The sequence below is a fragment of the Saimiri boliviensis genome, chromosome 1 (assembly GCF_048565385.1).
Source record: "Saimiri boliviensis isolate mSaiBol1 chromosome 1, mSaiBol1.pri, whole genome shotgun sequence".
Classification (NCBI taxonomy): Eukaryota; Metazoa; Chordata; class Mammalia; order Primates; family Cebidae; genus Saimiri; species Saimiri boliviensis.
This window is the reverse complement of record NC_133449.1, coordinates 167,189,694-167,208,289: the sequence shown is the minus strand read 5'-3', so window position 1 is coordinate 167,208,289 and position 18,596 is coordinate 167,189,694. Positions and strand designations below refer to the sequence as shown.

The following is an 18,596-nucleotide window of genomic DNA, read 5'->3' as shown; positions in this document are numbered from 1 at the left end:
GTCCCCCACTCTGGAAGGAACCATCCAGTAAAGGTCTTTCAGAACCAAAAAAAACCGCAAACTAACCCCTTTAGTCAAACCAGTCCTGAATGAATCATTACCTGGAAAGAATGAATCCACATATTAAGATGTGTGAAACACCATCAAATGTCCCTATTAATAGTGCTTTGGAAACAAACATGGTATGATTATAAACAAAACCTAAAAATCTAAGACACACAAATCTAAGGGTCTAAGTTTATTTCTAAACTTTGTGACATTAACAACATAAAAAACATTTTCAAAAACGTGGGAAAAAATATCAAAGAAAATGTATAGTGCCCATCGCCCCATCAGCTAGAGCTAATTACTAATCTGATATATTTAGAAGTTATTACCTGTTAATCCAGAAATATTGCTTTAGATATGAAGTCTTTTCAACCCCGCTTGACAGCTAAAGAGCACAAAGTGATATAAAGGACAGTCTAACAGCAATCCTGAGGAAGCTAAACTCCTATCTGTAGCCTGACACCGGACAGGCTTACATGCCTGCTCCATCATCCTGATTTCAAAATCCCACTCCACTACTGCTCCATCAGGCCAGCACCAATTCAACAAATAAATAAACATGTATCTTTCTGGTATTAAATAAAGGTTAAGAACTTGCCTGCTAAATACTGTAATTCACAATGCCAGGGTAGCTTATACACAGGAAGTACTTCAAACCTCTTTGAAAGCAACATAAATTTAACTGGGGTAAGATGTCTTCCTCAGAGTTAAGGTCTTTTAAACTCTTTATCTTGAACAGTAAAAAAAAAAATCGCACATTAATTTTTGACAAACAGGGTTTCCAAATTAAATAAATGCTGCTCTGCAACATAGATGAACTTGGAGGGCATTATACTAAGTGAAATAAATCAGACACAGAGAGAAAAATATTGCATGATATTTACATGTTCTCTAACACATAAAAACAAGACAGTAGGAAGGTAGGTTACCAGATGGTGAGAGTAGGGGACATTTATTGTGAACGGGTACAAAGTTGCAGGATGAATAAATCTAGAGCTCTTGGCCAGGCTTGATGGCTCACACCTGTAATCCCAACACTTTGGGAGGCCAAGGTGGATGGATCACTTGAGCCCAGGAGTTTGAGACCAGTCTGGCTAACAGCATGAAACCCCATCCCTACTAAAAATACAAAAACTAGCTAGGCTTGGTAATATATGCCTCTAATCCCAGCTATTATGTTTGGGAAGCTGAGGTATGAGAATCACTTGAACCAGGGAGGCAGAGGTTGCAGTGAGCTATGATCATACCATTGCACTCCAGCCTGGGTGACAGAGCAGGAAAAAAAAAAAAAAAAAAAAAAAAAATATATAGAGCTCTACTCTATAGTGTGAAGCCTATAGTTAACAGTATTGTATTATATTGTATTTGGAAAACTTGCTAAGAGAGTAGATTTTAGGCCCTCTTACCACCCACACAAGGTAACTCTAAGATAACAGATATGTTAAATGGCATGACTGTAGTAATCATTTAACTATGCATATCTGAATATCATGTTGTATACCTTAAACATATACAGTAAAAACAAAATAAAAAATAAAAATAAATGCTGCTGTCAAAAAATCAAGTCCTACAAATACTCAAATTCTGCATTCAATGCAATATCTACTTACATAAACTCTCCCTGTATATTAGGTAGCTCACAGAAAAGCTTACACTAACAATTCAGTAAAATAATCTTCAAATGCCTCTACAGAACTATGGACTACTAATTTAGGTAAGCAATTCTTGCAGAAAACCCAAGAGCTCAAAGAAAGATGGAAATCATACCATAACTGTATAACAAAACTCAGCCTCTGTACCTGCACACCACAGAGCCCATTTAAACATCTACGACACTCAAGTACCACCAATCCAGCATGGAAAGATACTCTAAAAAGCTCTTTTCCTCCACCCACTTCAAGAAGCTATCCCAGACCTGGAACTATTTTATTTAGGCTAGGATATTCAGTTTCAGAAACTTAATATTGAAATTTAGATTCTAATATTTATTTTAGTTCTGGGGTATTTAATTTTAAAGGAAAACTCCGCCACCATTAAGATGTTATAAAATCACATTTGTTAACTTGGGAAGATATACAATGGTAAAAGTATGAAGAGCTCAGACTTTCAGGTCAGAAAGATCCAAGTTCAAATGCACCTGTATTATATTTATTTTTGAGCAATGATCAACTCAACAGGGTTATCATGGGGATAGGTCTCTCAGCACAATGGCTGGCATATGGTAAGCAGTATAAAAGCATGGACAATCATTACTAACAACATTTTTTAAAAGAGGAAAAGGTAAGAAAAGAACAGATATAAGTCTATATATACACATATCCAGAATTAAGTCTGGAATGTTATACACAAAAATGAGTGGTGCATATATTACAGACAATATATAATGAATACAGAACTTTTATAATCAGGAAAAAATTAAGCTACTCTAACTTTGAAGAGAAGAAAGTGCAGCCACAAAATAATGCAATAAAAAGCTCTTCAGAGTCCTTCAAAAGCGCTGGCTATGCTAAGGAGATTCCAGGAAGGCATTTGCAAAACTGAGAAAGGATAAGCATCTAAATTGAGTGCTTCACTTCACTACAATAACAATATATCTTTTCAAAAGATCTTTGAAATGAACATTAGCTGCATACCATTCATAAATTGCACATCAAACTAGTACCCAAATCAAATTAAAATTTTATACTTGACATATTAACATAATCACATTCCTCAAAAATCTGTCCAGTCCAACCAAAATATGTCCAGTTATTGCATTCTTCTTTTGGGATCCTACAACTACTATGTCCAATGTTTTCGGGCAAGAACAGGGATAAAACAAATCCTTAAGGAACATTATCCTTACCAGGTCCTAAACTGAACGAGTTTTCTTCTGCCTAAAACTACAGTTTTAAGTATTTTAAAAAATACAAGCTGTAACAGAAACTATGCATGGACTACCATGACATTCTGGACATTCAGTGAGGTTGATCCTAATCTCTTATCTACTCACCTTAGCTGGTTGATTACTTATCAGTTAGAACTATCCAACAGAGATACAATGCAAGCCAAAAATAAACCACTCATACAATTTCTATAACAGATACGTTATAGATACATAATCACTGTAAATATGATTTTTCTAGTAGCCATAAGTGAAAAGAAACAGGTAAAAGTTTAATAGCAGATTTTATTTGAACCAATATATCTAAAATATTATCAATGAGATAATTTACATTCTGAAATCTGGTGTATACTTAACAGCAAATTTCAATTTACACGTGTCACATTTCAAGTGCTCAACAGCCACATATGGCAAGTGGTTACCATATTGAACAGGAGACAGACAGTACTACTCAAACCCACGGCATATGTTTGTTCTTAACAATTATAAGCCCTAATGCCAGTCAGTCAAACATGACCATGATCTGCTGGGCAAGAATGTTCTGGTCAAAAACAAATGAGTTCATTTCAAAGGCTAAGGGTCCTTTATATTTCAATACTGTCTTAAGTATTTTCATATTTGGAGTTTTGGGAAAGGGGTAGTCTTGCTTATTTGTTCATTGAGGAGTCAGGGTTGAAGGGGGGTATGGTAACAGAGACAAGTCTGGTTCCAATAAAGTCTACTATGAGAAAAACACATGCCTTTAAAAAGGAAGAAATGAACATATTAACAGTCAGCATATCCCTCAGAAGAATAAAGAGGTCAGCTATATAAAGCATAGGGCCCTTCAGAAGTCTTTCTCAGTAGCACAGAAATAACTTCAGAGAACATTAAATCACACAACTGGGCAACCAAATCAGCTATATATTTGAAAACCAGAAATTTTAACCAATCAACAGACAGCAGACTGTTTTAACTCATTAACTTAATAATTTGAAACCTAGTTCTATGGATATTTCATGTTTATATGCAGAAAATACTGAGAGATAAAACTGTTACTTTATGTTCTGCACAGAAGGAGGAAAAAAAAAACCTGGAAATATATATCCGTAAATGCTAACAGTAGTGGTGGTTCTGTAATTTAATGTACATGTCTGGCTTTCAATTATGAAAAAAATAAACAAAATAGTAATAACATTTTCAAAATTACATTTCAATTTCAATCCATTTATTTTTAAACCTTTTAAGATTATGCTATCCATCCAAAGCTGTTTTTCTCTCTCACAGGCAGAGGAACTTCAGGCTGACAGAGCAAAAACAAATTAAACTTAACCACAATATAACCACATTTCATTTCAAGGAAACCTGGAAGTCATCTGTGAAACTACAAGGATACACTGAGGGTCGCAACACCTCCACTGTCATGCATCTGTGGTATTTCCCTAATGTGAAGTAAGTAGAGGTCAAATGCATTACTTTTATCAATATTTCCTTAGAGCCTGTACAGTTGAGTTAGCTGCAGAGCCAGGACTACCCTACCAACTCTTCATCAAACCACAATGCAAGCAATAACATTAATGTTGCTAGCCTCCTGACCCTTGGAAACGTTAAAAGGGACTGGCCCTCAGCAGATGAATTAAATTTAACTCCGCTCTGATTTAAGGTATCACTTTCACTTAATTGCTTATTTCAGAGTATTTGGTTTAATTTTTCAACAAATGTCATCTGTATACTGAGAGATCTATAGGAAATAGAAATAAACCACCACAGCCTCCTCCTTCATCCCCTGTAGAATGTAAGGCCCATAAGGGTAAGGGTCTTTGGTTTTTCCCCCCAACACTATTGTGTCCTTAACACCATGAAAATCCAAAATTATTCGTTTTATTCATTCTACCAAACCAGCATGAGTTCATTAAGCAAGGATTTACCTCTGACAGCATTATACTAGACAACGAATGAATATTTTTAAACAGTTGTCATGTTCCAAAGGTTTAAAACCTAGTTGTAGAATAAAATAAAGGAAACACAATTAAACAATAATTCAAGGAAGTATACAATAAGGCACAAAATTTCAGTCACCAGAGAAATAATGTAAGATGATGTAGTTTGAAGTGGCCTTCAGCAGAGAGATGAAAACCAAATGTGGACCCTGAAGAAAAAGCAGATTAGGTTTACCAAGGTAGGAAGGGAGTTTCCAGACGTAATGAATAATGTCCTACTAAAGACAACAGCTCAGCCTGGCCTAAGCAGGCAGAACAAAGTGGAAAATGGAGAGAGTGAAGAGACACTGAAGATAATGGCAGTGGGGACAGAAAGGGACAAACAGAATAAACTACCAGAGCAGTTTTTCCACCTTAGTTGCACATTGTAATCAACTGGGAAGCCTTTTAAAATAACTGACACCTAGATCTTGACCCAGAGATTCTGACTTAATTGGTCTGGGGTACACATGAAACATCAGGATTTTTAAGTTGCCCAAGGACTGTAATGTGCATCCAAAGTTAAGAATCGCTGCCTCAGAGAAAAAGCCAGTGGAGCTTGGTAATAAGCAACACAAAATGAAGACACTTTAAGAATGTGTGACTATAAAAGTATTAATTACAATATGAGAGAATCTAGGAAATAGAAAAAGTGAGTATTATGTGAGCCTTTCTGGACTTCACAACAATGTTTACAAAGTTCCATGTAGTAAACAAGTTTTCATTAATGTAGGTCATTTCAATTCTCCACATAACAATTATCTAACATTTTTCAATAGAAAAACTTAAAATGAACCATTTAAAAAAAAATCAAGGTAGAAGTCAACCAAAAGATTTCAAAATAAATCTTTTAGAGAACCTCCTGGATTTCCTATCTAGAAATAACCTCAACCTCATTGCAATTTCCACAGCATTTTGTCTGTACCTATGACACTCCCGTTAAACCCCCCACAGAAACTGTCTATTCCATAAGGGAGGAATCAGAGTCTCATTCCTCCTCTTACATTGTGCCCAAAACACTGCTCTGCATGTGACACATTCTCAGAATGAATTGAGTGACAGGCAGACATTGCTGGTTATATTCTGACACTCACTTGAGGTTCTAAATGTTTTGGAATGCCTTATAAATAAGCAAAAATCTATCCCCAGTTGCTTCTGCTTCTTCCAGACCCTTTCATCATGCTAAGCTTTCTTCAAGTGTGCTCCACTGCCCTCTCCGTTTATCCTCACTTCAGTGCTTTTTGACAGGACCAAGCCTGTTCACCGTTACACGAGTCCATACAAGGACACTGAAGTTTTTCACCATACCCAGAGACCATCTCCTAAAATGATTTCTAAATCTCAAGATTTCTTTCAAGACCCCTACCTTAACATTCAAATTTCAGCCTCACATCACACATTGTTCCAGTTTTCATTTAAGAATGCTATTGTGGTCTCCATGTCTTCAGTATAAATGAGTGTTTCCCACTTTTTCTTACATCGATGGCATGAATAGACAGCATTGTTTGTATGGCACTCTAGGGAGAAACCTCAAAGTACTCATGACTGGCGTGACAGGCCCAAGAATGTGAAACCCCAAGACTCAAGGAATATCTTATATACTGATTAGGAAGCTCTAGAATGGAGCAATCAGAACAGATTTATTACATCCTCCTTCCCACCAAAGTCTGTTTTTGAAGTGGTTTCCTAATCATAACTGCATTAGACACTTTTACACCACTTCCAGCACTACACATGATAGTAGTTGACTGATCCACTTACCTATCATGAGTTTTTGTTCCCCGGTTTAAGACTGCAACATTGTGAGCCATTCTTCAACATACCCATTTTAAAAAATAATTTTCTAATTCAATCTTAGCTATGGATTTTTAAATGTGTCCCATATTTTCACTGTGACTTAAAAATGGCTTTTTCCATTTGATTCAACAAAATCTCTAATCTCATTTTTCTGAAGTAGACTGCCTATAATCAAAACATGGCCTTTTTTTTTTTTTTAAATACACTCTTGCTCTGTTGCCCAGGCTAGAGTACAGTGACACGACTGTGCTTCACTGCAACCACAACCTCTGAGGCTTAAGCGATTCTTCCACCTCATCCTCCTAAGTAGCTGGGACCAGCCGTGCACCACCATGGCAGGTTAACTTGTATAATTTGTAGAGATGGGATTTCACCATGTTGCCCAAGATGGTCTCAAACTCTTGGGCTCAAGCAATCCATCCACCTCAGCCTCCCAAAGCGCTGGAACTACAGGCTTGAGTCACCATATCCAGTGGACAATGGCTTTAAAAACTTCAATATATGGGCTGGGCGGGTGGCTCACACCTGTAATCCCAACACTTTGGGAGGCTGAGGTGGGCAGATCACAAGGTCAGCAGATCAAGACCATCCTGGCTAACACGGTGAAACCCCTTGTCTACTAAAAAATAAAAATAAAAATAAAAAAAATCAATATGCATCACTAATTTCAGTGTGGTAGAACCAAGATAAACAGAGGAAGGCATTCATTTTCACCCTAAAAATTCCATCATGATTCATCATTACACATTAACTTATAAAGGCCTGTAAGTGAAGAGACAAGATATATGGCAAACGAACAAATGAGAAAGGACCAAGATATTTTTAATGTGTTAAATAAGAAAAAAAAAAAAAAAACCATTAGTGATGACAACTAATTTGTACTGTCCTTCTTCCCTTTAAAATGATTTCATATAACTTTTTTACTTAATTGCTAATTAGCCACAGTAAAATAGTGGGTCCAAGGTCTAAATGACAGGGACCCTAAGTTAGCATTAAATAACTGGAATAGAAGAAGTGTAAGGGAAGGAAAAAAGAAAGCTATATGGCAATAGAGAAAAATCAACAAATACAGAATCTTCTATGGCCTTTAAAAAAAAAAAAGTCAGGTATCAAATGTATAGCCTTGGTTTTTATGCACAAACCTTAAAAATTCAAAAGCCCCCTATTCAGAGTTTGCTTCATATAACTCTACTTGGCAATTATCTACTCTTATGACATTCAACATGGTTCATGAAAAAAATTTCACAAACTACAAATACTGAAGAGGCAAGTTTTCAACATTCCCCTTTGTCCAAAGTTAATCAGCCACCTAGTTGGGACAATAAAATTTTAGTGATATAGAAGGTCATTATTCTTTGGAGAGGCATTCTAAAATATTAGAGGTAAAAAATCACAACGTCTACAACTTTCTTCCAAAGGTTTGAGGGAAAAAAAGCATGTTTGTATATATCCACAAATATACACATATATTTATATACACACACACCTATACATGTATCTACATGTTAACTGATGAATACAGATAAATTTCCTAGGTATATATTGCATGATTTTTGTAAGTTTAAAATTTCTCAAAAAGCTGGAGAGAGGGAAGAGCCATTTAGCCATTTATCCATTCCTTAAAAAATCTGGCCTACCCCCAAAAATCGAGGAGTCAAGGACATATTTGATTTGATATTAATAATGAAACATCTCAGATCCAACATGTTATAGAAAACTCCTCATAAATATCTACTTCAAAGAAAAGCTTTCAAACTCACATTGCCCATGTACTCCGAAAGCAGGTCCTGCAGGGCCTGGCGAACAGCGTTACATTCTGCCACAATTCGCTCACGACGATCGTCACGAGTGCAGGATGAGTCAGCCATCAAGGCAGCCCCGCTAATGATGCTTTCCAGGCGCTCCTCCAGGGAAGGCCTAAAGCGCTCCTCACTGAAGCTCAAGGGGTCCACAATGATTTGTTTCTGCAGAGAAGTATTACTGAATTAACATTCAGTACTCATCTCTGTTCCCTCCTTTATTCAAGGTGAGGAAAGTGATATTAGTAATATCAAGATTTAACACAAAGATTCCAACATCTGAAAGAAAGTTATACTTCTTAGCAGATAAGGGGCTGTCCCATAGAAGTTGGCCTACTGTTGATCACTCATCAAAGAAAGTACTAGAAGTAATGCTATGCAGCCAAACGGTGTGCACAAGGGATGGTATCACAAATACAAATATATCATGCTCACATAACTTATTCTGAATATCTAAAGGTAAACCTGTATAATACTAGCAATTCAAATCATCAGATAAGAATTACAAAGAAGGGCCAGGTGCAGTGGCTCAAGCCTGTAATCCTAGCACTTTGGGAGCCTGAGGCGGGTAGATCAGGAGGTCAAGAGATCAAGACCATCCTGGTCAACATGGTGAAACCCCGTCTCTACTAAAAATACAAAAAATTAGCTGGGCATGGTGGCGCATGCCTGTAATCCCAGATACTCAGGAGGTTGAGGCAGAATTGCCTGAACCCAGGAGGCGGAGGTTGCGGTGAGCCGAGATCGCACCACTGCATTCCAGCCTGGGTAACAAGAGCGAAACTCCGTCTCAAAAAAAAAAAAAAAAAATAGAATTACAAAGAAAATAAAAGTTACCTCTCTTTTACGTGCAGGATATAAAACTGCCATGTGATATTCAGAACTGTTGCACCACAAAAAAAACAAAAACAAAACAGGCCAGGTGTGGTGGCTCATGCCTGTAATCTCAGCACTTTGAGAGACTGAAGGAGGAGGATTGTTTGAGGCCAGTTCAACACCAGCCTAGGCAACAAGGTGAAACCCTAGCTCTACAAAAAAATTAAATAGGCTGGGCATGGTGGCACACACCAACAGTCCCAGCTACTCAGGAGTATTACTTGAACACACAGCAATGAGCTATGATTGTGCACTCCAGCATAGGCCATACAAGAACTTGTCTCTTAAAATATACACATGTGTGCACACACATGATTGATTTCTAACCTTAAAGTTTCAAAAAGAAATGCATTTATAATTAATTTCTATTTTCCTCACCTTACACAGCTCAAATTTTCTAAATAATTCAGTCTCAAATTTATCCTATGTCTAAATTAAGAGACTTACTTTCCTCAAAGATCTCTACTATTCTGTAAGAGGTGATAGCAATCCTCCCAAAAAACTACTGTATGAGGACAAACTGCTCCAATAAAAATAAACCCTTTTTCGGCCAGGCACCACGCCTCTTGCCTATAATCCCAACATTCTGGGAGGCCGAGACAGGCAGATCACCTGAGGTTGGGAGTTCGAGACCAGCCTGACCAATATGGAGAAACCCCATCTCTACTAAAAGTACAAAATTAGTCAGGTGTGGTGGTGCATGTCTGTAAATCCCAGCTATTCTGGAGGCTGAGGCAGGAGAATCGCTTGAACCTGGGAGGCAAAGACTGCAGTAAGCCAAAATTGGACTCCAGCCTGGGCAACAAGAGCGAAACTCCATCTCAAGAAATAAATAAATAAATCCTTTTTCTTTCTCCCTTTTCCTTCCCGACTCCACTTACATCCAGCTTTCCTAAGTACTCAGTGAGGTCTGGTCACAAGTAAACTATAGGTACCAGGTGAAACATCAGCCTGCTCAAGACAGCAGCTATTGGTCTCCCTCCAATTTCTCCACTTGATATAATTTATTCTCACACTGATAAATGTCTGTGCAAATATTATGGCTTTAATTTTTCTTTATAGAAACTATGTCCTTATTGATTTCAACTTAAATGCCAAATTTTTTTCTACCAAAACCTTGCCCTTTTCCAACAAGTTTACATTTCTTCCTTCCCTTCCAAAGAACCCTCAGTTTTCAAACTGAATATCCAATACCTTCAGTTCATTACTAACCTACATTTTAGCTGATCATTTTTCTTACCAGATTAGGTTATTACAGGATTTCTCTGGTCAAAACTGAATACAAAATAATGATCACAGAATTTTAATACAGTAACAGAGCCTCAATAGGCTTGAGATCATTTAGTACAAACCCTCATTTTACAAATAAATACCTGTGGCCCTGAGAAGTTAAATGGTTTCTGGTAAATATTACTCAACTTGGGGCAAAATGTGCTACTACTTTGAAAGATACCAATGCTGCCAAATTTTGAGGGGGAAAAAAACAACATTGCTAGTAAATTTTAACATGCACCGTTAGAGTCTGTTATAAAATAGTTTAATGTTTAAAGCTTCATGGTAAAAACTGAGTTCTAACACCAAGGTCTTTAGACTTTATCATGCCGTCTTGCTTTATGAAAAGTATTAAATCAGCCATGTATATCAACATCAACAAGGACCAGCTACCTAAGCAAAATTAAGGTGGCAAAAGGAAAGAAAGAAAAAGTAAAGGCAAAACAAAACAAAACATTAAAAACAAAATGCACTCCACTGTATTTTTATTATTATTACTTTATAATTCACAGCATCCCTACTTTATGAAAGGATGCTGGCCACCTGGAACAAAATTTCTCTTCCTTTATTTGTTTTTAATTTGCTCCAACATTACTTTTAAAGCCCTTAAAAAAATAAAAAAATAAAATAAATAAATAAAAAAAAAACTTAAACTGCTGCCATCTACTGGAAGCCATGAGGCATTGTGGGTAGAATTAAAAACATAACCCACCAGGTAATTAACATTAGAATTGTGTACACAGGACAGACCTAGAACATCATTTATGAAAAGTAATTATGGCATTATGCTAAGTATTTTAATCCCAAATTTGCTTCCACTTGATCAAATTTTTGTTCATTATTCCACTGTAGTCATTGAAAAGAAGTATACCTAGGCAGACAAAGATTAGAATGATGGTACTTTTGCTGCCGTCACTTAGGATGTTTCTCTGTCTCCCAATAGACCACAGCCTCTCGGGGGCAGACCCTATGTGTACTTTGTTTCTCTATCTACCATAGTATCAGCCAGAAGGTCAAAATCTTGTTGAAATGAACCAAACCCATATCCTCAATAAAGAATGACCTCATAGGAAACACAAGCTACATAAAAGAATCCAGAAGTTTAATTCAAACTAAAAATAAATGTTTTAGGCCAAGTTAAAATCAAGTAAACTGATGATTCATAATTTCCTTTGACTTAGATTACAGATCTAAGTGGAAACTGAGCTATCATTAGAAGCCTTGATCACTTTTCCCCAGAAACCTGTTATCTTTTAAGGGATGGTCAAAAGCTAGAAATCTCCACCCAAGCATAACTTACATCAAAGTTATTGAGTGCATATGCCAGTTCTCCTCCTCCTCCGCCCTGGTGCTGGGAGGCATCATCTGAGGCAGTGGCCTGGGCTGCATTAGAAATGCCTGTGACCGCCTGCTGCAGCTGCTTGTATATCAGGTCCCTGTTGGCCTTATAGGCTGCGACATCAGGGTGCTGTAGGCATGCCTGGGATGCAGTATAGAGGATCGGAACATTCTTCTGCAGGATTCCTCTAGCTGCAGCCATCTGATCACGATGGCCAACATCTTTCAGTTCCTACAAGAGTAAAATAAGAAATTGGAGCACTCTTTATATGGGTTCGACTCATGTAAAAATTTGTCGGTAAATGCTGAAAAGTTAGAATTTCTACTACTTAGACACATTATCTTCATTAACAATCTAGTTGAAAGTCAATCAAAGAAGGCAGTATGGGTTAGCAGGTAAGATTCTGAGCTTTGTAATCACACAGACCTAGATTTCTCCTGGATATACTGTGACCTTATTTTAAACCCTCAGAGCTAAGGTTCCCCTTCTGTCAAAGAAAAGCAGTAATAGGCATCTTACTGTTTTGAGGATTAAATGAGATAACGTATGTAAAGTACTTAGTACAGCACTCAGTAAGGCATTAAATAAAAGACAAAACTCCCTAGCATCTTGATTACAACTCTATATAGATATATGTTCTATTCCAATCAAAAATAGAAAGATCATGAAGAAATACATTCAAACAGAGTTAAGCCCTATTATGAAGATTATTTTTTATTAAGTTACACAATTTCATTTTAAGAGTTTTGTGAAATTTGGTCCAGGATACCATAGGTATGCATGAACTAGATAAACTAGGTGAGGATATGGCAAGGCTATTCTCACAAGCATGTAACTCCTCCCCTCCTCTTCCCCACCCCAAAGACCACTTTAGGACACAGAACCATGCTTTTCATACACAGTACATTAAACAGTTCACAGGTCACTAAGCCATAAAGTTGAGACATATATGCTTAATAACCCCAGTCTATGACTACAATACTCTGCATAGATGTGGTCTTAAAACGTTTTTTTTTTTCTTAAATTTCTTCTACCCCATAATTACAATTCACAGTATGAAGGATCTGAGGTCCTTGGCATCATTTCCACTAACGATGGCATCCACTTGATAGGCTGAGTAGATATGCTAAGTGATCAATAAATGATGCCAAAAATAAACAAGATGGGAATGGGAAGCGGGTATTTCTGGTATCCCCCTTATACCCACATTACTGGGGGGGGGGGGGGGGGCTTTTATAAAAGTGGATCACCACCACAGAAGAATACAAGTGATAACTGTAAATGATCACTAAATGTAGCCAACTCTATTTTACATGTTAAGATGTCAATGTTAATGTCATCAACTGAATCCTAGAGTATACATTTGAACATTTTGAATATTACATGTGTAAACAGTAAGAGAAAATTGACCCAAGTTAAAAAAGGACAAAGTCAATTACTCAATTAGCTGTCTGACTTAGCTATTTAGTGGTTCATCTTTCTAGATGAGTCCCTAATTAGGCATTAGAGACACCAAACTGGCTTCCTTTTTCTGAAACTTCATCTTAGTATATATATTTAGGTTTGCATCTTTATTCAAACCTTGTATAATATGACAGCTTACTTTTCCTCCTAGAATTCTTTCTTGTTTGGAATCTAAATTTCCAAGTAATAGCTCACAGCACTCCAAATGCCCTGTAACACAGTACATTAGGCTAAATATTCAAAAACAGGACCCTGTAGATTTAAAGAATCAGTGATCATTTAAAGACTCAAGCAACAAGGGGCTGTGACTACACATTACACTTAAACAGCTGGTGCTCATATTTTCTGTGGCATTTTCTAAATGCCTTCACCACAATCTTGGGAGTTCTAAAAGTTTTCTAGGAAAGAATTTGCCTTAAAGCACTTAAATCGTCCACTGTTTTATAAAAATGCTTTGCAATCAGCTTTGGCATTCCTCCTAACTATCTATGACTTAGATCAGCATAGCCTCTTTAAAGGTTAGTTACCAAAGACACTCATGGTCATCTCAAGTTGGTAGGTGCCATAATTACTATTGCTGAATAGTAATTCACGACTTTCCTAAGCCACTGCCTGGTATGGTACAAACTTCTACTTTTCCAAAGACTACATTGGGCTAAATATTCAGAAACAGGATCCTGTGGATTTAGAGAATTAGTGATGATTTCAAGACTTGAGTTATGACAAGGAGCTAGGGCTAACCATTATGCTTAAACAGCTGATGCATATGTTCTATGTGGCATTTTCTAAATGTCTTGCCCTCATCATACTGTATCTCTGATAGACTCCTATTTACAAAGTATGAGGGATATATTTTAATCTATGATGAAAATAACAATGAAATCCATCATTTGTCCTGACTGCTAAACTATTCTTTTTTCTCTCTATAGAGCTGCTCTTGCCTTAGCACAAAGAAATTTCTTAATAAAGAAATGGGCCGGGCGCGGTGGCTCAAGCCTGTAATCCCAGCACTTTGGGAGGCCGAGGTGGGTGGATAACAAGGTCAAGAGATCGAGACCATCATGGTCAACATGGTGAAACCCCATCTCTACTAAAAATACAAAAAAAATTAGCTGGGCATGGTGGCGCATGCCTGTAATCCCAGCTACTCAGGAGGCGGAGTAGGAGAATTGCCTGAACCCAGGAGGTGGAGGTTGCGGTGAGCCGAGATCGCGCCATTGCACTCCAGCCTGGGTAACGAGCGAAACTCGGTCTCAAAAAAAATAAATAAATAAATAAAATAAAATAAAATAAAGAAAGAAATGGACACTATCACAATACAGCACTATTTATTGTAGTAAGAATAATGATTAAAAGTATTCTTTTCAACATATATAATGCCAATAAGTAATCCAGACTACTGAGGAAAGTGGCCTATTAAGCAACATATTAATTACTTATGAAATTAGTCTCTTGGTCTACTTTAGTTTTCATAATCCCCAACTTCACCAGTCCAGTGATGGTTCAAGCAGACTCAGGAACAGTCAAAGAACTGCTTTCAATGTAATCTGAATCCTATGGATTCATTAACTTCTAAGCAATCTATCACACTGCGTTTAACCAAGAGCTGAGAATTCAAGTGAAAGCCTCCTCTCATTTCTCTCTTAACAATATAAAATTATAGCCATAGATTTCTCTTGGATACAAATGGCTACACTTAAAAAAAAAAGGGAGGGGGGGGTGGTCCATGGTCAAATAAGCCAACCAGTCCAAATTATTTTCAAATAAAACACTGACAATAACATCACTATTCAGTGTCTGTTCAAGATTTCAGGGAAAAAAAAAAATCACAAAAGGCAAGAATTCATAGACTAATAAATAAGAAGCATTACATTCTTACCAAATACCTCAATAAGCTCTCTGTACACGGAGGGAGGGAATATAAGCATCAAGGCATTATTACATAACTAGCACGTTAGGAAGCCAGAGTCCACAAAGTGAGGCAGAGGTGGTCCTTCTCATAGGAGCCATGGTCGATGCCAACTCATCCTTACTTCTGCCATCCCTTTTACATTCACAATCAAAGAACAGCATAGAGCTAATGAAATTCTGCACTTCTAGTCAGCAAATAATATTCCAGCCACACTTAATTAGAAAGCAACTGATTACGGTCACACTTAGAATCCAATTCCAGTACAGCAAAGCAGTTTAGTCGCTCAGTTGTTAAACAAGTATTTATTGAACACCACTATTCCCAGGCAATGTTCGAGGCAGTAGGGATTATAGAAAGAATTAAAACACAGTATCTCTGTCCTCTGGAGCCAAATAATCTGGGTTCTAAGCCTGGCTCCACTACTTGTCAGTTGAGAGACCTTGCCAGATTACATAACCTCTATTAAAATTAATATGCGACCAGTTATAGTATCCATCTCGCATTATTCTGTTAAGATTAACTGAGTTTATGTTTACAAAGGGTTTAAAATAGTGACATAAGATGGCCAACTAGCACCTCCTAGCATTCATCCCCCTCAAAACAACACCCAAAACAACAACTCAACAGCTACATTTTAACAAAAATAACTGAGATAGAGCACCAGAGTGCATCAGAGGAATTACAAAAACCCTAGTTACAAAACTCAAGGCAGCCACATGGAAAAAAAGAAGGAAACACCAGGCCTCCACCACCCTATATCCCAACCAGGATCACCTGGGAACCAGGAAAAACCTCCCTACTGGAAGGAGGTAAGCAACAGCATCTCAGCAACCCCCATCAATACCTCGGACACATATAGACCTCACCACTGTCCCTGCAGTTCTCACAGGCACTAAGCCCAGCTGAGGGAGCTGCCTATAGTCCACACTGCTCTGTTCCCTCCAAGAAGGGGGCAACACTGTGACTTGCCCTCTATGGTCCATGCAACTACTGCACTATACCATCTTGGAAACGGAACTATAGTTGGAGTGTGTCTTGCTCCTGGTGTTAGTAGCCACAGCTTCCCTTCATCCCCAAGGCTAAGTCACCACCAGACTATCACAACCCATTGGCCAAACATCCCCAAGCTGCAAGCAACTGTTATACCCTTACTCATGGGACCAAGGAGAAAGGAAGCCACTCTATCTACCCTACTTCTCTCCCTGTATTAGCCCATTCTGACATCGCTATGAAGGACTACCCAAGACTGAGTAATTTATAAAGAAAAGAGGTTTAATTGGCTCATGGTTTCGAAGGCTGTACAGGAAGCAGAGCTGGCGGAGGTGGCAAGTGGGGGTCGTTCAGGATCCTTACAATCATGGCAGAGGGCAAAGAAAAAGGAATCATGTCTTACATGGCCAGAGAAGGAGGAAGAGAGTGAAGGGGAAGGTTTTAAACAACTAGATCTGTGAGAATTCACTCAGGAGAACAGCAAGGGAGAAATCAGCCCCTGCAATCCAATCACCTCCTACCATGCCCCTCTTCCAACACTGGGGACTACAATTCAACATGAGAGTTGGATGGGGATGCCGATTCAAACAGTATCATTCTCCTTTCAGGAAAACAGTACCTTCACTGCTCAGAGGAGTCACCCCACACTGGTGCCCAATTTGAAGCAGTGCCTTGCATGCAAGGAAATGGCACCCAGAGCAGTCAGGCAACAAAATACCTTAGCAGAAGTAGCTTCCTGCAGCCCAAGGAAACAATGCCTGGACTGCCCAGAAAAGTCATGCCCTTGAGGCATCAGCTGAAGCAGTACCTTGTCTCCTCAGGAACTGCTGCCCTGAAGCAGCTGAGCATCCCAGGGCTAAGCTGACAGAGTAACCTGCATCCAAGAAAACAGAGCAGTGGCTGAGCAGAGACACTCGCCCTACAGGCCAAACACCTCTCCCTAAAGTGGGAACCCCTGGAGTCTGAACTGCTGAGACACTCCTCTCCTTGCAGAGTAGGTAATCACTGCGCTGTACCCTGACCCCATCCAGAGCACACACAACTGCCATTCTGCGATACATGCTGCTGTTGCGCCTGGCTTCACAGAGCCTTGGATACTGCCACGCTCCACCATCCGAGGGACCAGAGTCACTGCTGCATGGTACCTCATCCTCTGGGCCCCAACTTGCCACTGAGCCCTATTGGCTCAGGTTCCCAAATTGTAGATACGCACACCCTGGCTCCCTGGGCCCAAACCTCCAGAGCACCCCTTCTTCCCTAGTTGTGCCAATGCTGTGCCCTGCTCCCTAGGGGAAGAATCACACCTCAACCTAGGCCCCTAGGCCAAAGCTACTGAAGTGCTTCAGACTCACAGATCCTGGCTTTATGGGCAACCGACATCCAACTCTGCCAGAGAGAACAAAGCCAGGCACTCATTACATCCCAAGATACAGGTGCCACAGTAAGTCCACAAAACCCTGAACTTGGGACCCCGGTCCCACAGCCATTCCGAGCACCTGTATCTGGAAGCCAGTGCCACAGCAGCTGCTTACATTGTGTCATACCTGACACAAAGAAGGATCACCCCACCTACTGTGGGATAAACAGGAGGAGAATCCCAAAAGCCCTTGACATCAAGGACCTACATGACTGCCACAACTACCACCATCTTCTACAGCCTTGGCAACTGAGGCACCCAAAGCTACTGTTGATTTTGAACACAGATGAAGAAGCTGCATGAAGACTGTACCAATGTTCCTCCTGAACACAGAGTCACCACACACTCTCCAGCCAGCACACTAAAATCCAATTTCAAGGAAAAGTCTCTATAAAAGCCATTTAAAAGACTATAGAAGAGGTGACTGTCCTGCCAGGTGCAAAGACATCAAAACAGAGACAGGAGAAACATGAAAAAGCAAGTAAATAAGACACCAACAAAGGAACGTAACTCTTTAATACTAGAACCCAATAAAAAGGAAGTCACTGTGAGCCCAGGAGTTCGGGACCAACCCAGGCAACGTAACACAAGACCTTATCTCTACCAAAAAAAATTAGCTGGGTGTGACACGCCTGTAGCGCCAGCAATTTCGGAGGCTGAGACTGGAGGATCACTTGAGGCTGCCAAGAAAACACCGCTTTGGGCACAAAGCAAGACCCTCCCTTTTTTTAAAAAAAGGGAAAAAAAGGTGGGGGGAAAGGAAATCAAATTGCCAGAAAAAGAATTTAAAATCTTGTCCAGATGCAGTGGTTCATATCAGTAATCTCAGCTATTTGGTGG

General features: G+C 38.8%; 1 protein-coding gene across 1 annotated transcript in view; it reads right to left on the bottom strand.

Annotated features, from left to right (window-relative positions):
* The window catches only part of CTNNA1 (catenin alpha 1), a 183,073-nt gene that overhangs the window by 101,093 nt on the left and 63,384 nt on the right, over window positions 1–18,596 (bottom strand). Inside the window, exons 6-7 of the mRNA XM_039464507.2 lie at window positions 11,935–12,204; window positions 8,448–8,651 (exon numbers count right to left, since the gene is read on the bottom strand). Of these exons, the coding sequence (XP_039320441.1) occupies window positions 8,448–8,651; window positions 11,935–12,204 (474 nt within the window). The remainder of the gene's footprint in view (window positions 1–8,447; window positions 8,652–11,934; window positions 12,205–18,596) is intronic.